The sequence below is a fragment of the Pipistrellus kuhlii genome, unplaced genomic scaffold (assembly GCF_014108245.1).
Source record: "Pipistrellus kuhlii isolate mPipKuh1 unplaced genomic scaffold, mPipKuh1.p scaffold_m20_p_25, whole genome shotgun sequence".
In the NCBI taxonomy this organism is placed as follows: Eukaryota; Metazoa; Chordata; class Mammalia; order Chiroptera; family Vespertilionidae; genus Pipistrellus; species Pipistrellus kuhlii.
In genome coordinates, this window is record NW_023425524.1 from 9359369 (window position 1) to 9383783 (window position 24415).

At 37.5% G+C, this 24415-nt stretch overlaps 1 protein-coding gene across 8 annotated transcripts in view; it reads right to left on the reverse strand.

Annotated features, from left to right (window-relative positions):
* Positions 1-24415, reverse strand: part of AHCTF1 (AT-hook containing transcription factor 1) — a 71099-nt gene that overhangs the window by 40099 nt on the left and 6585 nt on the right. For 7 of the 8 annotated variants that reach the window (XM_045587140.1, XM_045587141.1, XM_045587142.1 and 4 more), the window contains 13 exons: positions 20185-20312; positions 17005-17258; positions 13104-13284; positions 10836-11043; positions 9417-9533; positions 7310-7394; positions 5664-5817; positions 5003-5135; positions 4737-4918; positions 4272-4333; positions 3385-3513; positions 2299-2389; positions 1021-1110 (listed from right to left, as the gene is read on the reverse strand). In XM_045587140.1, the coding sequence (XP_045443096.1) occupies positions 1021-1110; positions 2299-2389; positions 3385-3513; positions 4272-4333; positions 4737-4918; positions 5003-5135; positions 5664-5817; positions 7310-7394; positions 9417-9533; positions 10836-11043; positions 13104-13284; positions 17005-17258; positions 20185-20305 (1807 nt within the window). In that variant the 5' untranslated portion in view covers positions 20306-20312. Of the gene's footprint in view, positions 1-1020; positions 1111-2298; positions 2390-3384; positions 3514-4271; positions 4334-4736; positions 4919-5002; positions 5136-5663; positions 5818-7309; positions 7395-9416; positions 9534-10835; positions 11044-13103; positions 13285-17004; positions 17259-20184; positions 20313-24415 lie in introns of those variants that run through there. The other variant, XM_036453390.2, reaches the window with a different exon arrangement.

The window sequence follows — 24415 nt, forward strand, 5'->3', positions numbered from 1 at the left end:
CCAAACAAAAGGAATCCAAAGAGGACCACACCAAGACATATCATAATTTAAATGCCAAGAGCAAAAGACAAAGAGAGAATCTAAAAAGCAGGAGAAAAACTGTTAGTTACCTATAAGGGAGTACCCATACGACTGTCAGCTGATTTCTCAACAGAAACTATGCAGGCCAGACGGGAGTGGCAAGAAATATTCAAAGTGATGAATAGCAAGAGTTTACAACCAAGATTATGCTACCCAGCAAAGCTATCATTCAGAATTGAAGGGCAGATAAAGAGCTTCACAGACAAGAAAAAGGTAAAGGAGTTCACCATCACCAAACCAGTATTATATAAAAGAAGAAGAAAAAGGTAAAGATAAAAATTATGAACAACAAAGTGACAAGTGAATCTAAAATTCAAGTGAATTAAAAATCTGAGGAACAGAATAAACTGGTGAACATAATAGAATCAGAGGCATAGAAAAGGAGTGGACTGACAATTCTCTGGGAGAAGGGGATGTGGGGAGTGCGGCAAGAGATTGGACAAAAATCATACACCTATAGATGAGAATAGTGTGTGTGTGTGTGTGTGTGTGTAAGGGCATAGGGTGGGTGGGACCTGGGTTGAGGAGAGCTATGGAGGGAAAAAAGGGGAACATCTGCAATAATCTGAACAATAAAGACTTATTTAAATAAATAAAAGCTTTTACCCTAGTTTCTTTATGCTGATAAATACTTTAAATAGGAGAGGAGTAAGTACAGGAGCTTCTGAAATTAGCTCTCTTTAATCATAAGCAATTTGTAAACTAAACTCTGAAGATCAAAAGATGCACAAGATACAATTCTTTAAATTTGCCAATATGGACATAACATGCTGCGAGTTTAAAAATCTGTTACAAAATCTTCGTCAAAATATAATTTTATCACTCTAAACTAAAAAGAAAGTTTTCTTCTGGGCCTTCTTTAAGAACCTATAACTTTACAATGATTAAATTGTTAAGTACTTAAAAAATAAATGATTAATTTTTTAATATAGTACTTACACAGTCTGTCAAATTCCTCTTTTGTAAGAATCATTTTATTCCATGTCCATTCAAGAACAAAGCGCAAATTAGGAGCAGAATTTGGTTGTTCTAATTTGTAAATAAAAAATAAAGTATGTTTATTAATTAGAAACAAAAAAGGAATAACGTTTTAGCGGAGAAACCTGACAGAAATTGCCCTTACCAAGGGAGCAAGATATATATCTACAATAAAGAGAAACTAGTATCATGTGTCCTTCTGAGTGCAGTACATCACTTTATGTGAAAACCGTAAACTCTGAATCTAAAACAATCTACAAAATAACAGGGTTATATTCTTTAAAAATATCAATTTTTGGAAAGAGAAAGGCTTATAATGACTTTAGAGATTAAAAAAACATGAAAATTGTCCTAGCCACCTGTACATCAAAAGGTTGGGGTTCGGTTGCTAGTCAGGCATGTACAGGAGGCAACTGATTGATGTTCTCTTTCACATCCATGTTTCTCTCACTCCCCTCATCTCTCTTAAAAAAAAAAAAGTCAATTAAAAAAGCCTGCCTTCAGGTGAGGATTAAAACATACACATAAAACCTGCATTTCTTAAATTAAAAAATAAAAACACATGAAAATTAAATAAATATATACAAATTCTGGATTCCCCCTGCCCAAAAATGCTACAAAGGACCATACTGAGACAATTAGTGAGATTCCAATATTTGTGGATTACAAAATGGCATATTATCAACGTTAATTTCCATGATTTTTTATAGTTGCAAAGTGTTTTTTTAAAGTGAGTGTCCTTGTTCTTAGAAGGAAATAATATTGAACTATTTGTGGGTAAAGAAGCATGATGTCTTAAACTTATTCTCAAATGTTTGTAAGAGTGATAGTGATACACACAACTAGGATAAGTCTCTAAAGAATTTCCTGAGTGAGAGTCAATCCCAAAAGGCTGCATACTGTGTGATTCCACTTATGAGCATTTTGTAAATGACAAAATTATAAAGAATGGATTAGTGATTGTCGGGGGTTAGGGACGTGGCTATAAAAGGGCAACATGGGGTTCCTGACTTGATGTTGTATTAGAGGTTTGCCAGATTTTATCATTGGGGTGGCAGTGGGGGTGGAGGGTAGGGGACGAGTACACAGGCTCTCTCTATATTATGTGTTATAATCGTGTAACTATATTTGGATCTACAAATAGCTCCAAATGAAGTTTAACTAACCACCCCCACAAAGAGTGAGTTGATAATTTTAAAAATACAAAAGTTAATTTTCCATTAAAAATAATCATCTTACCATCTAGTATCCACCTCCTGATATATCCAGTCAAAAGTCCCAGGGAACTTGTGTGGATTGCAGCTGACAATACAGCTTTTAATTGTTCTTCCTACACCATAAAAAAAGTAAGAAGAAATTTATTGATAAGAAAGGATATGTGGCCAAAACCGGTTTGGCTCAGCAGTAGAGTGTCAGTTTGCAGACTGAAAGGTCCCAGGTTCGATTCTGGTCAAGGGCATGTACACTGGTTGCAGGCACATCCCTGGTAGGGGGTGTGTAAGAGGCAGGTGGTCGATGTTTCTCTCTCATCAACGTTTCTAGCTCTCTACCTCTCTCCCTTCCTCTCTGTTAAAAAAAAAAAAAAAAAAAAAAAATCAATAAAATATATTTAAAAGAAAAAAACCACAACAAAAGGATATGTGATCACAGAATCACAGGTAGGAAGTTCTAGCTCAGAATATAAAATTTTAAAGGCTTAAAAATCATTATTACTCACTAGGATGGCTATATAAAAAAGACAATGAGCATCAGTGATGTGGAAAAATTGGAATCCTCAGACAATGCTGGTAGGAATATAAAATGATAAAGCCCACTTTGGAAAAACAATCTGGGAGTTCCTCACAATCAAAATACCATATGACCCAGCAATTCCACACCTATGTACACTGGCAAGAGAAATAAAAACACATGACTACACAAGAACTCTATATGAAATAGCATTATTCCTATAGCCAAAAACTGTCAACTGAAGAATGAATTTCAAAAATGAGGTGTACTCGGTACAGTGAAATATTAGCCAGCCATAAAATGGAATGAAATACTGATACATGCTACAGGACACAGATGAACCTTGAAAACACTGTGCTAAGTTAAAGAAGCCAGTCACAAAATGCCGTGTTATTAAGATTAAATTTATAGCCCAGTCACTTTGGCTCGGTGGTTGAGTGTCAACTACAAACCAGGTCATGATTCAATTCCTGGTCAGAGTACATGACCGGGTTGCAGGCTTGAGGCCCAGTAGGGCACATATAGGAGGTAATGATTAATGTTTCAAAAATCAATAAAAACAAATTCTCGGGTGAAGATTAAAAATAACCACCTCACCTGACTTAAACTGGAAGGCTGCACATCAATAAGTCTTGGTGAGAGAAGGCCAGCCACAAGACATCGATTATAACCATCAGAAATAACTTCATTGATAAATGGTCCTGATTTCTTTAAAAAGGTCAAAGTCTGAAATAGATTGATTAATAAGATATCAATTAATACTTCAATCAAATAACCAGATTTAAGAATACACAATAAACTCATTACCTCACTTTTAGACTTAACATTTTGAATAAAACTAAAAACACTGAAATGAAAATTGTGGAAGACTACATTTTTGTACTTTTTTCAAGAAAAAGGGTTTGTAGGTTCTTGAGCTAAATCAATGCTTCATAACTATAAATAATATTGTAGCTTTTATGTTTTTATGAAAGGTACCCATTACCTGATAGACTAAATGACAGCTCTTTACGAACACAAACACACAGACACACAAAACACCCGGTATTTATTCCTCTTGGTCTAATATACAAAAGACCTGATATAAAGTATAAATATGGCATTCATCTACATCTAGGTGATTATGAGTTAAAAGGTTTGTCATTTGTTGTTTTCCTAGAAAAGTATTTTTCAACAGATAGTCATCATCCGCTCTGTGCTAGGCACTGTTATCACTGTGCTAGGTACCTCTTTGCATTACTTTAGTTATCTAAAAGCTTTCTGGAGAAAGGAGAATTCAGAGAAAGGATTAAAAGGGACACGCGGTAAGACAATGACCTACTTTGATCTTTTCTGTGGGGTTCAAGTAGCTAAAATCCATAGAAAGCTGCTAAAAACATTCCAATACGTCTCATTAACCTAGCAGAAGCTACCATCAAGTTTAAATCCATGATCTGACTTGAGTTCAATATGAAACACTGTCCACATTGTCAGCTGTTACCTACCTCCTTCTGAAAGCCAGTACAAGTTACATGAACAACTCCTGAGTTTAACAAACAAGTGGCATCTAAAAAAAAAGATTTTAAAAATCCACTTAAGTATTATATTCAAGATGGCATTGATACAACAGAATTTCTCTTAACAGACTGCTAGCCAAGGTTATCAAATTATTATACACAATAAATTTTAAAATATTTCCAAACTTTATCAAAAATGATACCAAACTACCACAAATGCAATAAGTGTGAAATATTTAATCTTTTCTAGCAAATTCAAAACTGGGATAATTTCTTTATAAACTATGTAAGTATTAAATTTCTCATGTACATATATATTTATTTTCTAAGTTATCCATATATTAGCTGACAATGAGATATGAATAGAGAATACTATGCACATATGTTAAAACATAAACACACACACTCTTGCATGTTATTTTTCTCAAAAGGTAATGTTAAGGAAATACATACCAAAGTTATAGGAACTCGGGTTAAAAAACTGCTCAGGAGGCGAATATGAAGGAGCAAGTCCTCGACTTAAACTTCTCTCGTGGACCAATATATCCAAGATATAATGTGGAGAAGCCATATTTATAACAGAATCCAGTGACCACAATGCAAAATAAGTGCAATTATGTAGAGATTCTCCCGATCTAAAAGAAAATTTTACAAAATTATTAAGTCACTGAATTGCTACAGATGCAAATACCAAGAGAGAGAGAGAGAGAAAAATATACCTTAATGAATCTGGCATCTGAGCATGATACCAACGATTTATGTCAAAAATCCCCAAATATATAGAAGGCTTTCCTTGTCCATATATATTCACTTGCCAAGTGAAGACTGAAACACTAGTATCAGGAGACAGAGCTAAAAGGAAAAAAAAAATTTTTTTTAAATAGAATAATTTCAAAGTAAAATCCCCACAAATAATACTATAACGAGATTTTTCTCATAATTCCGTATTTTATTTAATTTGCCAAAACACACGTCTATTATGCATTTTATAAGTAGAGATTTACTCACCTTTATCTTAATTGTTTTTATATTTCAAGAACACCTTATTAAAAACTCATCAGAAAAGTTATATTCTGGCTTATTTTCAGTTATCACCTTGGCAACTTCGAGGTATTGGAGGTAGTAAATAGAAAATTATCTGAATGAATATTTCCTAAGAATGGTGCATAGCTAAAACTAGAGAATATCAATACCCAAAATGGGTGCCTTTAGGTCTTAAGAGCTTAATTCTTTACAGGAATTTTGGTTGAGAAGGATTGATCTACAAGTAAATTCATAGTCGAATAACAAATTGATATTATTTTCCCTCTAAAAGTGATAAAAAAAAAAAAAAAAAAAAGCCAAGTATCCACATGTTATATAAGAGAACTTTTAACTAACCTTCACTACTCATGCCTTCCTCTCTGTCACCATGAGGTCGAAATTTCTCGATACTCTGGCATCCCAACAGTTTGGTATTACTAGTCTGTCCCCTCAAAGGAAGCGTGCCACATGTGAGGTCCAGTGTATATCTTTCTTCACAGTACTCCAACCCCTGAAAAACAGAGGGCACAAAAACCTTTATTTTAATAGGATTCTAAGCAAAAAGACATTCTAAAATTAAATGTTTTCTAAATGTAAAGATATTTCTCAAGAAAACAAACAAATTAAAAAAAATTAAACCCTGAAGAGAAAGTATTACAAAAAGGAGCTCTAAAATTTTATAAGCATAAAAATATTTATCAAATAAAAGGCTAGTTTTAGTCTCTCAAAAGTAATTACCAATACATTTTTTGAAGTCGTTATCAAACATGGGAACCTGTATGTACTTCTGGTTGGAGTGTAAAATGGACTAACCACTGAAATTCTATATACACACCAGTGGCCCGGTGCACGAAATTCTTGCACGAGGGGAGAGGTGTCCCTCAGCCCAGCCTGCACCCTCTCCAATCTGGGATCCCTTTCACAATCCAGGACTACTGGCTCCCAACTGCTCACCTGCCTGCCTTCCTGATTGCCCCCTAACTGTTTCTGCCTGCCAGCCCGATTGATGCCTAACTGCTTGCCTACCAGCCTGTTTGCCCATAACTGCCCTCCCCTGCTGGCCCAGTCACCCCCAACTTCCCTCCTATGCTAGCCTGATCACCCCTAATTGCCCTCCCCTGCAGGCCTGGTTGCCCCCAATTGCCCTCCTCTGCTGGCTATCTTGTGTCCACATGGGGGCAGCCATCTTGCGTTGGAGTGACAGTCAATTTGCATATTACTTTTTTATTAAATAGGATTAGATAGGATAATGGCCTGGTGCATGGGTGGGGGCCAGCTGGTTTGCCCTGAAGGGTGGTGCTCTGGATCAGGTTAGGGTTCTCTTGGGGGGTGGGGTAGCCATGCCCTCCAGCGACCCAAGCAGAGGCCCTGGTATCTGGGACTTATCTTCTACAAGAAACTTTGCAGCCTGGAGCAGAGCCAAGCCTTCTGCTCACATCTCTGCTCTCATATAAGTGTCAGTGACAGGATTGTTTATAAAATCTCCCCATGGTTTATTGCTTGATAGGTTAGAGCAAGGATGGGAAATGTCTGGCCTGTGGGTCATATAAGGTCCCCAAAATCATTTGATCTGGCTCTGCCAAGGCATTAGGAATGAGCTAATCAAATGTTTGACCAAATATAGCAGGCCAGATTTTAAGCTGATAATTTTGTATGGCCCTTGAATGATGTCATAAATGGCCCTTGGCTGGAAAAAGGTTTCCCACCCCTGTGTTAAGAGTATCAATGTGGGGTTATTTCTCCTGGGTACCATTTAGGCTACAAGCTTTACTTCTGTCCAATTCCCTCATTTTAGAGGAAAGTGCTGCCTGGAATGCCAATAGAGCTATCCTGGTAAAACAGCTTGTGTCTTAATCCCTAATGTAATACTTCTTCCACTGTATTGTCAATCCAGTACTATTTTAAATATAAGAGTAACTTTTTAAATATCTTAATGTCTTAAAAAAGAAATACGTGATCAGTGAACAAAATGGTAATAAGAAGCCTATTACCATTACATTTACCTCATACAAGACTTGTCCTGATGCCAAACACTTTCTATCCCCAAAGGCCAGCTGAAGTAGATGCAAACTCAGAACATCCCCTTCACTGAAAGAGAGAAATTGTTTTTCTTAAGTGTTTCTCCTAAGAAATACTAACAACCATGTTAATTACACTAAGCATCTCTTATGCCCACATCAGTTTAGTTTGAATACAATATTGAGTGCATATGGTAAAACTAAGGTCACTGAGGCTTAGTGTCTGAACGTCAATCTATGAACCAGGAGGCCACAGGTTGAGTTCTGGTCAGGGTACATGCCCGGGTTGCGGGCTCAATCCCCAAGAGAGGGCATACAGAAGGCAGCTGATCAACGATTCGCTCTTATCATGGATGTTTCTATTTCTACCTCCCTTCCTCTCTAAATCAATGAAAATATATATTTTTATTTTCGTTTTTTTTTTCTTTTTCGTTTTTTTCATTTAAATATATTTTATTGATTTTTTAGAGAGGAAGGGAGAGAGATAGATAGCTAGAAACGTCGATGAGAGAGAAACACTGACCAGCTGCCTCTTGCACACCCCCTACTGGGTGTGCAATGTACCAATGTACATGCCCCTGACCGGAATCGAACCTGGGACCTTTCAGTCCGCAGACTGACGCTCTACCGCTGAGCCAAACCGTTTTCGGCGAAAATATATATATTTTTAAAAAAGAAAGGAACTGCCATTTGACGCAATGATCCTACTTATAGGAATATATCCTAAGAATTCTGAAACACCAATCAGAAAGAATATATGCACCTCTTGTTCATAGCAGCATTATTTACAATAGCTAAGATCTGAAAACAGTAGATGAGTGGAACAAAAAAGCTGTGATACTTTTACACAATGGAATGTTATGTGGCTATACAAAAGAACTCTTACCCTCTGTAACAGCATGGATGGACCTGGAGAGTATCATGCTGAGTGAAATAAGCCAGTCAGGGAAAGACAAGTACATGCTCTCAGTTACATGTGGAATATAATGAACAAAATAAACTGATGAACAAAATAGGTCCAGAGGGGAAGAATATGGAGGGGACAGGAACAGATTAACCAAAGAACACCCATGCACATATGCGTAGCCCATGGACACAGACTATAGTGTGGGAAGGACTGTTGTGGGCAGAGGCTGAGCAGAGAGGGGCAAAGGAGGAGCAATGGGAGACATCTGTAATATTGTCAATGATAAAAATGAACATAATGCCCTCTCATTCCTTACCACACAGCACATATCTCAATAGATATCTCTGTATTTTCTCCAGGATTGACAAATTTTAAAAATAGCAAGTCATTTTTTCATTCATTGCCTTATTACTACAATGTAAGATTAAGACAAAACCTCAAACTTAGGGACATTGAAAACAAAAACCAAATTGTCCACAATTCAGATACATAAAATCTAAGGTAGAATAGGACTTGGAAAGAGAAAGTACTGGAATCAGCGAGTTATCAAGATCATGGCATTTATACCACAAACTTTAATTTCAATGATTATCAAAGAAAGAACTAAATACCTAAGAAAAAAATTTAAAAATCAGTAGTGAATCTGTTCTAGCACTGGAAATGAACCAGTTAGAAATTAAATTGAGAAGAAAGATCTATGCATAGTTGTACTTAGGACATTAGAACTTATGATAGGGAAAAAGTCAATCCTAAAAATATACTGCAAAAGGCAAGAAGGACTAGAAAACAGAGTAGGGATAAATAAAAATGAAAGAGGCGTACAAAACAGAGGAAAAAGGAATGAGATTATAAAGAGAAAAGATATCTTACAAGAGAACACAGAAAGCCATATAAAAATTGCCATTAGTAATAATACATTGCCTGCTCATCTGAATTGGCTTACACTTTGAAATAACATTGAAATAATCAAGCAAGCACAACTTCTTCTCACTGATATGGGAATTCCTTAAACTTGTAGAAATAATCATTTAACTTTTTAAATCATTTCAACTATCACTAATTCACTGAATTATGTTGCTTTCACTAAAAAGAGACAACATAGTACAAAGTAAAAGCTTTCCAAAGAAATTAACTGCTGCTCCATTTTTGAAAAATATTTTTTAAAAACACATGTATCACACTGACCTTTCTTGTGTTGACTGAACAGCCCACAAGTAACAGCAATTACGAGGATCGTTCTCAGGTTCTTGAAAAGTAACAGCATATATGGGAACCCTTCCACCTTCCAACTGTGTGTAGTATCTGTAAGAGGTACAAAAATTAGTATACTTAATACTTTTAAATTATAACTATGTTAAAGAAGGTGCTTCAATGTAAGAATTTGAGTTAGAGCATCTACTGTTCATACAACCATCTTCAAAAATACACAGGAGCCCTGACTGGTTTGGCCCAGTGGAGAGAGTGTTGGCCTGCAGACGAAAGGGTCCCAGGTTTGATTCCAGTTGGGGCACATGCCCGGGTTGTGGGCGATCCCCAGTGGTGGGCATGCAGGAGGCAGCTGATCAATGATTCTCTCTCATCATTGATGTTTCTGTATCTCTCTCTGTCTCTCTCTGAAATCAATAAAAGTATATTTAAAAAAAAAAAAAAAAAAAAAGCACAGTGTTGTGCTCAGGGGTTACAGCATCCATCTGTGCACTAAAGGGTTGCAGGTTTGATCCCCAGACCATTGGGTCAGGTGTGGGAGGCAATCAATCAGTGTGTCTATCTCTGCTCCTCTCCTTTCTACTCCCTCAAAAAAAAAAAAAAAATCAATGGAAAAATATCCTCAGGTGAGGATTAACAACAAAAAATACTCAGGGTACAAGACATAGAGACAATGAGCATTAAAGAAAACAAAAAAACAAAAACAATGAGCATGGCATCTACCCCCCAAGTAGAACTGGGAAGGGTTAAAATTAATAAAGCATGGAATACATGTATGTGTGAACCAGGCCTTCCAGTACATAGAAACATATGCCACTATGTACTGGTCCACTAAGAGGTACCCTCGAGGGAGATGAAATACTGCCATAACACTCCATCTCTTCAGCTGCATGGATTTAAGCATCAGATCCACTACGTTTGCTACCGCCCTCAATAAAAGGGTACCTCCCTCAATATAGGGTTAATTCCTCAGCAATTTTAACATCAAAGAAGCATCAACATAATTATATTTGGACAAAGTTTTTCATAGCATAACAATTTTAAAACACTGCATTTTAGAACAGATTTTAAATTTTTAAAAAGCCTTCACTTTTCTGTCTACTGGGAACAACTACTTTACATATATTTATACATATGGTTATAAAGAAAAGTACTTCTGAAAGAATTCATACGATATAAATATCTTTAGAGTCATGCTTTATTAGCAAATTTAACACAATAACTAAAATGCCTTTTAAAATATACACTGTGCTAAGCCATTCCTTTATTATACTGTCATGATTTAATACAATGAAAAATTATTCACTCAATCATTAATTTGTCCTACCATTTTCCTCATATTACAAGTCATATTAAGAAAGAAACTGCCAAAAGTCAAATGAGAGAAGTTATCCTTACTCTCTTTTCATGCTTTTCATATTCCAGAGTGCTAGGTAGCCATCAGAAAAACCTACAGCAAGCTGATTGGTCCTGCTTATGTAACTCAGAGCTGAAACCGCTGTTCCTGATGGGCTTACTAACTGGAAACACAGATGGCGTCCTCCTCCAATTGCACGCTCTCTGACGTGTGGTACTTCGGCTGGAATACCAGCTATAACTTCAAGGTCTAAAAAAAAAAAAAAAGAAAATAAGTGACATAAACAAACTATGAACAGCGTAAAAACAAATGAGTCACCCATTTTACTCAAGCAGAAATGGAAGACTACTGGGGTAAATAGGAAGAGGAAGGGTCATGCAGTCATCATCTGACCCCCTGATCACTAAACGTGAAACAGAATATGTAAGAAATACTATTAGGTTTGGGAGAATTGCAGAACAGAATTTATGGTTTGATAAAATGTTAGGAACTTCCATTTTCTTTGTATGTTTTTCAATAAAGTCTAAATAGTTGTAACCATAAATTACATTTTTAAACAAAAAAATCCATCTTGCATTGAACGGCAACACTAATTTTTTATGTGCTATAAAATTCAATGGCTTAATAATTCTCATAATTGAGATATGGTTCTGACCTCTTGATCACAATGCAGTTCAATTATAGAATTATTCTTGTGCTAAATTCAACTACTAATGTTATTTTTTTTAAAAAGATGTTTTAATTCTATTTTGATCTGAAGTTTTAATTATGATACATGCATTGTAATTAGCTTTACAGCTATATCATATACAAAACACACTCCAGAACAAAACTTCAAGACTATTTAATTCCTTTATTAATTTTCTATGAAGAACAGTTAATTCTATAAACTCATTTTGACTTACTGTTCTTCTTGCTATTCAATTCTTTTCACTTAAACTTATTTTACAGATTTAAATTTAGTTCAAATGGTTAAGTTCCTCAGACAATTTCTGGTCAAATTTTGCCGCTTACAGTTTTATATGTATACTGACAATTTTTATTAGTTATGCTCATAAACTGGGATAAAATAGTTTGTTATTCTATTTCTATTTCTTAGCTGGTCCATAAAAGAACAGATCTGGCCCTAGCCAGTTTGGCTTAGTGGACAGAGCATCGGCTTGAGGACTGAAGTGTCCAGGTTCAATTCCAGATTAGGGCATATGCCCAGGTTGTGGGCTCGATCCCCAGTAGCGGGCGTGCAAGGGGCAGCCAATCAATGATTCTCTCTCATCATTGATGTTTCTCTCTCTCTCCCTCTCTGAAATCAATACAAATAAGTATTTTGAAAAAAGAACAGATCTGCAATATTACAGTATGCTTTAAAAATCAAGATGGTCCTCAGCTGTTGTGGCTCAGTGGTTGAGTGTGGACCCATGAACCAGGAAGTCATGCATGACTGATTCCTAGTCAGGACAAATGTGTATGTTGAAGGCTAATGCAGGAGGCAGCCAATCATGATTCTCTTGGATCACTAATGTTTCTCTCTCTCTGAAATCAATAAAAAATAAAATTCAAAGTCCTCAAAGGTCAAATGGTCCTTCTGTGAGAAACATCGATAGGTTGCCTCCAGTATGCATTCCTGACAAGGGATGGAACCCTAATCTATGTATGTGTCCTAATAACTCTGTTATTATTTAGTGAGTTATTTGTGTCTTGTCTTACCACAGGAACATAAACAGCATGCCAAAACACTGTTAGATCCTACATGGGTAAACATAAAATCTTGATAAAGTTCTATAATACATTTTATACTTTTAGTCCTTGTCTGGCATTTACTTGATATTATTCAAGTATATATATGAAAATAAATAAATTAATATCCTATCTCTTTCACTTAAAAAACAACAACACATATTGATATTGATTTCAGAAAGGAAGGGAGAGGGAAAGATGGAAACATCGATGTGAGAGACTCAATGATCGGCTGCCTCCTCCACACCCCTCACTGGGGAGAGGCCCACACCTGGGCATGTGCTCTTGGAATTGAACCATGACGTCCTGGTTCACAGATTGACACTCAATCACTGAACCACACGGGCAAGGCCTTCTCTTTCAATACCTACTTTAGTATATGGACAATTCATCAACAAAATAGACAAACATGCAAAAGGTATCAACAGTGCCCAAAACATTAAAATAGGTCCAAACAATGAAACAAAGATACATAAAGAAGTCTCTCTATATATATTTTTTTAACTTTGTAACACTCAATCCCTTATATCAGAATATTCTGGTGCTCAATTGTTGGTTTTAAGCAAAGAAATTACCTGATGCCTCCACTTCATTCTGACTGCATGATAAGTCATCAAGACACAGGTCAATAAGAAGGATCTGTCCAACATTAGTTGCCACAGCTGCCACCCCAAAAAGCCATCGCAAACTTGGGTGCAAATGCTGAGTGCTTGCACTGGCTCCTCCATGGTTAATTATAGGTTCAATAGCTATTACCTAGAAAGGAGAATATATGACTTGCCTTTATTATACAAGGTGAGAAAATGCAATTAAAACAGTAAGTTTTGAGGTTAAGGCAGGCTATTAGGTATAATAGACATTTTCAAACATATAATCATAAATCTGCATCTAATACTTGTGAATCTGAATACGTAATTAAATCTTTCAATATAATAGTAATTATACCATTATTTTAATATTAAAAAAAATCAAGCAGTTGAAATAACTGGTGTTTATTGAGAATTCAATATAAGCCAGACATTGTGCTAATTGGTTCATTTTATAGTCACAATAACCCTTTGACATTGGATATAATTATACCTGTTTAAAGATGCTTGGAAAGGTTAGTTGAATTATTCTAGTCACGCATTCATTAAACAGAATATTCAAATCTAGATTTTTGTCACTTTAAAGCTGTTAACCAGCTACTCTATGATTATATAGCTTCTTTTCTTGAGTAAAATTAAATCATTCCAGAAAATTTTAGTCCTATTTAAGCCTTTACACAGTAAGATGTGTAATGGTCTTTAAAAAAACCATTATGCCCGGCTGGTAGAGCATCAACCTATGAACCAAGGTCCTGGTTAGGTTCCTGGTCAGGACACATGCCCAGGTTACAGGCACGATCCCCAGTAGGGAACATTCAAGAGCCAGGTGATCAATGAGTCATCATTGGTGTTTCTTTCCCTCTCCCTTCCTCTCTGAAGTCAATAAAAATATATTTTAAAAAAATAAAAGGGCTATATTATAATGGACTTCACACAAAGTTTTAGCAATGACTGAATTGGTGACATTTAATAAGGACTGAAATTACTTAAAGAAAATCATACTGTAGCTACATTATGGGATTATACCCCCTTCATTCATAAGTTAAATCTCAAATATCTATACCTAATAGCCCATATTTTATTTTCTACTTAGCTTTCCTTCTGTTTCCTCCTAATTAAATTTTAATTAGACATGACATATGACATAGTGTTAAGTATTTGGTGATTTCTACTATAATACTGACTAAAATTAACTAGAAAAAAGGAGAGAAAATTTGTTAATGATATACTGCATTAATATAAAACCAAAATTAAGTCTATAATTTTTTACCAGAGACAAAAGCCCGGCTCTATCTATATTTCATTAGCACACAAAACATTCCGTAGTGTTTCTAATTCTAAAAGCTGTAATTTCATGGACTACCTTCCTTTTCAGCACTGGGAAGCATATTTTCTTCCATTTCCTCAGCAAGGGGTGAGGAATCTGTCACAGTTTATTTTCCTCATATATAAGTAATCAGTAATGCTACCTTATTTAATTTTAAACTTTTGGGTGTGTTTTTATATATTGATTTTAAAGAGAGGGAGGAAGGGAAAGAGACAGAGAGAAAGAGACAGAAAAACATTGATTTGTTGTTCCATTTATTTATGCATTTGTGCCCTCAACTGGAATTGAACCCTCAACCTTGGTATTTCAGGACAATGTTCTAATCAACAGAGCTACACAGCCTGGGCTTAATTTTAAAATAAGGCAATGAAAATCAAAGAAACTTAAGAGGGGTTACTGTGCCCTACCTCCCCCCCACACCTCAAAAAAAGCTATTTGACTGACCTTTGGAAGTTATCTATCACTACTCTCCCAATCTTTTCCTTCGCCTATAGTCCACTGAGTATCAGGAACTTGGGAAAGTTCCTTCTCAATTACTCGTATCCAAATAATCAACAAGTCCTGTCCACGTTCCTTCCTGAGTATATACTAAAGCTGCCCCACCCTCTCTGTTTCTCCTGCCATTTCCGTGCTTCAGTTCATCATCCATTATTTACCTGAACTATCCCAGTCCAAAGAGCTTTTTACACTGGAGTTCTGCTTTATACTTAAAATATTGATAACTCCACCAAAGACTTCAGGAGGAAGCCCTAATTGCAAACAAGGTCATTCACATCTCCATCTTCACCATTCCTAGCTCCCACTTCCTACTACCCCCCTCCCTGCAGCTAGCTAGCTAGCTATCTATCCATCCATCCATCCATCCATCCATCCATCCATCCATAAAAGGCCATTATGCAAAGTGCCCCTCGGAAGTTCAACCAGGAATTCAATCGCTCTCTATGATGTACGCTGACCACTGGGAGTGGTTGGGAATGAAGGCAGGCCTTGCCAGCAGCCGGAAGGCCCCAATCAGCCCTGATTGCCAGCCAAGCCTAGGGACCCTATCCTTGCACAAATTTCGTGCACCAGGACTCTAGTTCTAAATAAGCCTTTTTCCCAAATGTTCCATATACTGTGACTTTTTACATTTTGGTCCCTTTGCCTGAAATGTCCAACTTTTCTGAGTAGAAATTATTCAGGTGTTCTCCATGCTCTAAATTAGGAGTGTCGAACTCAATCAGAGAAGGGGCCAAAATCTAAAATCCAGCCTAAATTGCGGGCCGAATGGTTTACTGAACAGTCATAAACTGTCATTGTGATGGAAACACAGCAGAGTGCAGTGATGACAGCGCGGTGCGGGCCACATTGCAAGGCCTGGCAGGACGGATTTGGCCCGCGGGCCTTGTGTTTGACACATGTGCTCTAAATGGTTGAATTTATGAAAATACTTATATTTATGCTGTAATCTTTTCATCAGCCTTCTATTAGACTATAAGATTTTTAGATAACATGAACTAAGTTCAATTAATATATTTGTCCTCAAAATCTAGCAAAGCTTGATTTATAGTAAGCACTCAATGAATTTCTACCTTAAGAATTATCACCACTGACAAGTACATATATAACACTATCAGTTACTGCAGATCCTGCACACATTGGCCTACAAGGTCAGATTCCTAAACTATTTTGTCATTAAATTCCCTTCTAACTTTAAAAACTCTATTCTACGAATATATACATTATATATACATACACACATTTTTATGTATATCTCAGTGTATACTTTTTTCACACCAGGTATAGGAATAATTTTATTCTTCCATAACTTTGTATTTGTGGATGTGTGTGTGTATTTGTTAAGTGTACACAGGTTTTTATCATGTATGAAACTTGAACAAACCAAATTCAAAGTACTTCTATAATTACTTCTGGGTAAAATGTCTGGCATATGGAAGGCATACAGATACTACAGTTAAGAAATGGTGACTAGAAATGAGTCCACTATTTAAATACATTCCTCAAATCTTAAATAATAACAAAGACATGTTTTCCATATTGCTCCAAAACTATGTAGTTGACTCTTGAAAAACACAGGTTTGAACTATACAGATCCACTTACAGGTGGATTTTTTTTAATAGTATATACAGTACTATAAACGTATTTTCTCTTCCTTATGATATTTTTTTCTCTAGCTTACACTATTGTAAGAATATAGTATATAGAACATAATATACAAAATATGTGTTAATTGTATCAGTAAGGCTTCTAGTCAAATTGTATCAGTAGGCTATTAAGTTTTGGGGAGTCCAAAGTTATACACAGATTTTCACCAATGCCAAGGGGGGCAGGAATTAGTGCCCCTAACTACTGCATTGTTCAAGAGTCAACTGTAGCCTCATACAAAACAGGGGGGGAAAGCCAAAGTAACAAATATTTTTATGAACTTTTAAATGAAAAATAGCACATTTCCATAAAAGTGAGCCAACTGGAAGTATACTGAGTAAATGCAATGTTGTCACTGTCATCAGCAGAGGCTCAGTTCTGAACCAACATGTCCACAGGTCTTACACAGAACCTACCCTTCCAGGAAGAACCACCGCTTTAACCACTCGGGATATGCCCAGGTCGTAGAGACAGAGGATACTCCCTTCTGCATCTTCCAGTCCAATCAACAATCCAGTTCTCTTCTGCCAAGAGAACTCTTTCACAGCGAGGATTATAGGTGACTCCTCAATCAGTCCGCTGAATCTATACGCAGACAACCGCTCTCCTGTTATGGAGTGCACTACCTCAAGCTGTGGGCCACAAGTCAAGTAAGCAAGTCCATTTTTCCCTAGAAGAAAAAACAAACAAAAATGTTGCTTATTTTAATATTGTATGTGCACAACGAAACTAAAAAATTTTATACATAATCTATATATTTAAGCCTAATACGCAAATTACCAATGGGAGTTCAACCAGGAACCAATCGCTCACCATGATGTGCGCTGACAACCAGGGGGTGGTGTGGAACAAAGGAGGGGCCTGATTGGCCCTGATCGCCAGCCACGCCTAGGAACCCTACTCATGCACGAATTCCGTGCACTGGGCCTCTAGTATAATAATAATAATAAAGTAACCAGTAAAGGCACCATGCTATGTGATTAAATGCATTATTTCATTGACTCCTTGTTGAACCTCAATACAGAGAAAAAGCAACTAAACTTTCAAAGTTAAATAACTTGCCCAAAGACGAACAGCTAAATACCAGAACAGAAGTAGATCCCAATAAAGTCCAAAGCCCATATTTTAACTACATTATACCTTAAGAGTTAAACTAGGTGTTCTAGAATACAACATGTGCCTCTATCCCGGAAGACAAGACTAAATCTGAGAAGACAAGACCTAAATAGCATAAAAAAAGGAAGCTTCTATCAGAAGCCCTTCTTGTCCCCTTACTATTTTACTCTTCATGCAATTTAAAGTAACTAGAGGGTATTAAGCAGGATAGTGACGATCTGATTTATGTTTTTAAATGTTACTCCAGCCCGGCTGGCATGCACAGTGGTTGAGCATTGAAATGAACCAAGAGGTCAAGGTTCAATTCCCAGTCAGGACACATGCTGGATCAAGCCCATAACCCAGGCACATGTCCTGACTGGGAATTGAACCTTGTGCAGGAGGCAGCTGATCAATGATTCTCTCTCATCATTGATGTTTCTCTCTCTCCTCCTCCCCGTACCTCTCTGAAATCAATAAAGATATATTTAAAAAATGTTACTCTAGCTGTTAAGCAGAGAATGGACAACAAGGAGGGAGTAAAAAGTAGTGGGGAAATGATACCTATGCTAGGTTGATGATCAATAGGGAAACGTTGATTGACTGAAGATTCATCTTAGAAGCAGAACTAAAAGGAATTGCTTGCTAATTAATAATATATGGGAGGTAAGTAAAACAGAAGAATAAAAAACAGATCCTGAATTTTCCCTTGAGCTGCTAGATTGACAGTAGTAACTTTTATTACTAAATCTTATTTTTATAAAACTTATTTTTTTTAAAAATATATATATTTTATTGATTCTTTACCGAGAGGAAGAGAGAGGGATAGAGAGGTAGAAACATCGATGAGAGAGAAACATCAATCAGCTGCTTCCTTGCACACCCTCTACTGGGGATGTGGCTGCAACATGCCCTTGACCAGAATCAAACCTGGGACCCTTGAGTACACAGGCCGACGCTCTATCCACTGAGCCAAACTGTGGGAGGGCAGTGGTCGGCAAACTCATTAATCAACAGAGCCAAATATCAACAGTACAACAATTGGAATTTCTTTTGAGAGCCGAAATTTTTTAAACTTATACTTCTTCTAAAGCCACTTCAAAATAGACTAGCTCAGGCTGTGGTATTTTGTAGAAGAGCCACATTCAAGGGGTCAAAGAACAGCATGTGGCTCGCGAGCCGCAGTTTGCCGACCATGGGAAGGCATTACTAAATTTTTGATGTCTCTCATGCATCTAAGTTAGGGGTGTCGAACTCAATCAGAGAAGGGGCCAAAATCTAAAATCCAGCCTAAATTGCGGGCCGAATGGTTTACTGAACAGTCATAAACTGTCATTGTGATGGAAACGCAGCGGAGTGCAGTGATGACAGCGCGGTGCGGGCCACATTGCAAGGCCTGGCGGGACGGATTTGGCCCGCGGGCCTTGTGTTTGACACATGTGATCTAAGTAGATAGATAGTTGGATATACTAGATTATAGCTGAGGGGAGACTAAATAGTTTAAGGAAGTAGTATGGCACAGTGGGGACATAGAAGGCATGGGTTCAAAGCTCATATTTGCCACCTGCTATCTAAGTAACTTAGGTCAGATTACTTCACCTATTTGATTCTCAGCTACACAGAGCAGTGATTAGTTAGAAAAATCTAATATTTACCTCAATGAAAAGTTGTTACAGTAAATACTGTTCAAGAGAATAGCACTATACATAGCTAAATGACCATACAATGTCTCCCTCCTTCCTTGTAGAAAGGAGGGCTGTGACATTCACTTTCAAAACAGTCTTCTGCAGCCCTGGTCAGTGTGGCTCAGCTGGTTGAGTGTTGTCCCATGCACTGAAAGTCACCAGTTCCATACCGGTCAGGGCACACACTCAGGTTGTGGGCTTGATTCCCGGCAGGAGGCAGCCAATAGATGTTTCTCTCTCTCCCTTCCCGTCTCTAAATTTAATCAATATAAACATCTTTTTAAAAAAGTATTCTGCAGTGTCTTTCACTAAGCTGAAATTCATCATATAATAACTTCTTTGTTGTGTTTTTCTGTATTATATAATCCAAACCATATATATTGCGATTTGCTCAGATTAGTGGAATTACAAAACAAAAAATTTATTTCACAAACAGCCCTAAAATTCAGAATTATTCATAAGACTGTTTAGGTTCTAATCCAAGTTCACAAAAAAAACTACTAATAATAAAGAAAAACCAGCTGTGAATCATTTCTACTTTCCAAATGTAGACACTCAATCCTAAAAGATATTAAATATCCGGTATTTTTAATGAAGAAAAATAAGCTCCACGCCCTCCCGAGAGTCACTGAAAATGTGTTCCAGAGTATGTAGATACTACTATATATGTATTCATAGATGTTATATATTTACTTAAGACCATTCTAACCAGGATGTGCTTTTTTTTCTCATCCACATTTAAGAAATTACAATAGATACTTATTACTTATCTTACAAATCCATGAAATTAGTCAATTTACAGTAATATTCCTTTACCTGCAGCAAACTTCCCACGAAGTACAGATTCCAATGTGATTTCATCCTCTCCCAGAGCTTCAATCGTCACTTCTGGGAATGGCAGGAGACCACTTGTCACTTGTGCCGTTAATTCTTGCATACTTTCACTGTAAATGTTCAAAAAAGATATCTTCATGATATTTCTATCATCATACACTTGTTTATCTCTAACCAGGAGAAAAAGAAAAGAAAAACCATAAAAAAAAAACAAAAACCTAAAACCAAAGTATGGTTATAAAATACATATTAATGTGCTTCTGGATCTGAGGCATTCTCTCCTAAGAAAATATTTCCCAACAGACTTAATACAACATGTAAAGATTCAGTAAGCCATATGTCCCAACGACATATGTGAGCCCCTAGATTCTTTGAAAACTGGTTCAATGCAATCAGTCATACTGCCTGACTCTTAAAGAATACTTCACACACACAAATATAGTAATATACATCTTAGAAAAATTACTGCTACGGTAAAAGGGGGAAAAGTCCAAGAAAAAAAATGGCCAAATCCACAGTAACTTAAGAAACAGAGTTTGACCGAAACCGGTTTGGCTCAGTGGATAGAGCTGCGGACTGAAAGGTCCCGGGTTCGATTCCGGTCAAGGGGCATGTACCTTGGTTGCGGGCACATCCACAGTGGGGGATGTGCAGGAGGCAGCTGGTCGATGTTTCTCTCTCATCTATGTTTCTAGCTCTCTATCCCTCTCCCTTCCTCTCTGTAAAAAATAATAGTTAAAATATAAAAGTATCTTTTTCAATGGTTACTGCGTTGGCAAAGCCAAAAGGGAAGAGACTGTAGGCATTTTGCACGGCAAGTAAGCTGGCTTGGACTTTGAGGGTGACCCGTGCTGGTGATCCTGTCGTTTTCAGCACTCTGAAGTCCAGAGAGGGAGAAGATAAAGCTTTGGGCCTACAGAGCCAAAGCCAGGAAGCTAAGAAGAGCCTCCCCACCCCATCACTCTACATCACACTCCACAGCATTGGATCATCGGCAGAAAGATTAGTGAGAGAAGCATCCATTGTGCAGGACAAAGAGCAATAAAGTTGCCTGTTTTGACCTTGCCAACAATTCTCTACTCAAAAAATTTCCCTTTACACAAATCAGCGGCCAGAATTTAAGCTATGTTATAAGAATTTTTAAAAAAATATATTTTCTTTCCTTTTTTTTTTACAGAGAGGAAGGGAGAGGGATAGAGAGCTAGAAACATCGATGAGAGAGAATCATCAACCAGCTGCTTCCTGCACACCCCCTACCGGGGATGTGCCCGCAACCAAGATCCATGCCCTTGTCCCGAATCGAACCCGGGACCTTTCAGTCCGCAGGCTGACGCTCAAACAGGTTTCAGCTGTAAGAATTTTTTATAAAGTATTCTCAGGTTGGTAACATTCAAGCAACCTTCAGAAACCACCAAATTTTCTCCAGAATCTTCAGAGTTCTCAAAATTCTAACAAAAAGGGGCTCACAGTCAAAATAACAAAACAGAATAATGATATCATAATCAACAGCTGGCAAAGTAAGTCTGCAAAGACTTTAGATAGTGGAATAACCAGAAAACAAGTACGCTTAATATGCTTAAAGAAACCAGATTTAGCTGGCTAGCAAAGAAGAAACTTTAAAAATTAAAAACAGCCCTGGCCAGGGAACCGTTTATCCGGTTCCCTCAGGGCATATACTGTACTTAGATTTCGGTTTGATCCCTGATTGGGGCCTCTGCAGGAGGAGTTAAACAATCAATGTTTCTCACTTCCCTCTCTCTCCCCCTTCCTCCCTCTGGAAACCCATAGAAAAATATCCTTAGGTGAGGATTAACAAAAAGTGGAAGCCTTTTATTATCCAAAACAGATCCTAAAGTATAATTTAATAAATATTAATTAGGTTATAATTACCATAATACAGTAAATGGAAAATAGTGGCCATTAGCCTCAAGTACATCTCCTATTTATAGGAGGATCCTAGACTCAAGCCTTAACTGCTGAAAGCATTATATTTACACAAATTGATCACATGCCTCTCTCTTAGTACGGAGGAAAACTTTAGGAAAGGCCACCATAATTGATATTACCACATTTCCTCCTCTGGCGGCCTTCTATAGCCTTGATAAAACCAATGTAATGGCAAACTGAAGTTAGTTAATATATTTTCCTATTAAACTTAAAACCAGCCCTAGCCTGTTTGTCTCAGTGGATAGAGCATGGGCCTGCGGACTGAAGGATCCACGGTTTGATTCTGGTGAAGGGCATGTACCTCGGTTGCAGGCTGGATCCCCAGCCCTGGTGGGGGCGCATGCTAAAGGCAACCAATCAATGTGTCTCTCTCACATGGATGTTTCTCTCTCTCTCTCTCTCTCTCCCCTCCCTTCCACTCTCTAAAAATCAATGGGAAAATATTCTTGAGGATTAACAAATAAAATGAAATAAAAGAAAATAAACTTAAAACCAGTCATTTATCCAGAGCTAAAACCTTCAGAATTCCATGTGATAGCTCTCAAAATGTATTCAGTGGAGCAGGCGTCCTCAAACTTTTTAAAGTGGGGGCCAGATCACGGTCCCTCAGAGAGCTGGAGGGCCGGACTATATGAACTACTAATTCCTACTGTAACACCTCGGCTGCGCTCACTGCCCAAAAAACCTGGTGGGCCGGATCAGACTCCTCTGCGGGCCGCATGTGGCCCGCGGGCCGTAGTTTGAAGACGCCTGCAGTGGATGGGCATTCAGCAAAAGTTTTATAATCACTGCAATTCAATCAGATCATCCCAACATCATTTTTAAGACTTTCACAAGGTAATTCCAAAGTTCATCTGAATGAATAATGCACAATGATCAATTATTTAAAAATAAAATGTTTTCTTTCTGAGGCTGGATGTGTTGTCTGTTACTGTTATGTTGTTTTTAATATAAAACAAAGATTATGATGTGGAAGTACTGGCTGAATCACAGTATATTTTTAAATTGTAATTTCCACTCCAGATACACCCTCCCACTTTAAAAGCCAGGACAGAATATAAGGAAACAAGTTCAGCCAATGGACAAAAGGTAGCACAAGATAGTGGGCCCTCAGGGAAGCAAGACCCACAAGATGACCTCCGGGCTGTGACTGATGCCCAGGAAACATAGCTCAGTGGGGAGCCCAAAGAGAGCCCAAGGGTCTCTAAGGGGGCTGAGAATGCCAGGACGCCACGGGCAGCTGGAATCCACAGGCAGAGCTCTGCAGTGCCATTGGCATACAAAGAGCTCCAGAATTCCGCAGTGGTCTCCCCAGAACCTTCATGTGATCAACGTAAGCAGGTAAGGAAACTACCAGAGGCCAAGGAGTGAATCACTGTAAAACTAAAGGAGAAACAACCCCTAGAGCTTACAGGGCCAGAAATAGCTTCATAGTGGAAAAACCCCATGATACGTGGGGCACGCAGCAGAGTACCCAGGAGGCACTGGTTTCTTCAGCAGGAAGAGAAAAACTGGCCCTGTCTACAAAGGCTCAATAAAGAAGCCTCAAGAGAATCAAAGTCGCCAAAACCGGTGTGGCTGAGTGGATAGGGCATCAGCCGCAGACTGAAGGCTCCTGGGTTTGATTCCAGTCAAGGGCATGTACCTTGGTTGCGGCACGTCCCCAGTAGGGGGTGTGCAAGAGGCAGCTGATTGATGACTCTCATCGATGTTTCTCTCTCTCTCCCTTCCTCTCTGTAAAAAAAATCAATAAAAAATATATTTTTTAAAAAGAATCAAAATCTTTCCAACTAACTTACTTGGAACTAAGCTCAAGACTTTATAAAGGAATGTAAAAATATTCAGTACTTAAGAAAGCAAATTTTACAATGTTTGCAATCCAATCTAAAATCATCAGACACCTGGCCTGGTAGCTTAGTTGATTAGAGCATTGTCCTGATATTCCAAGGTTTTGGGTTCCATTCTCAGTCAGGGCACATACAAGAATCAACCAATGAAGGCATGAATAAGTGAAGGAAGTATAAATTGATGTTTCTTCCTCTCTCCCTCTCTCTAAAATAAACTAAACAACAAGAAAGTTATAATGTGTGTGTGTGTGTGTGTGTGTGTATGTGTGTGTGTGTGTGTGTGTGTGTGTGTGTGTGTATATATATATATATATATATATATATATATATATATATAATATCATCAGCTGCCCTAGCTGAATTGGCTCAGTGGATAGAGAATCAGCCTGTGGACTGAAGGGTCCAGGGTTCGATTCCAG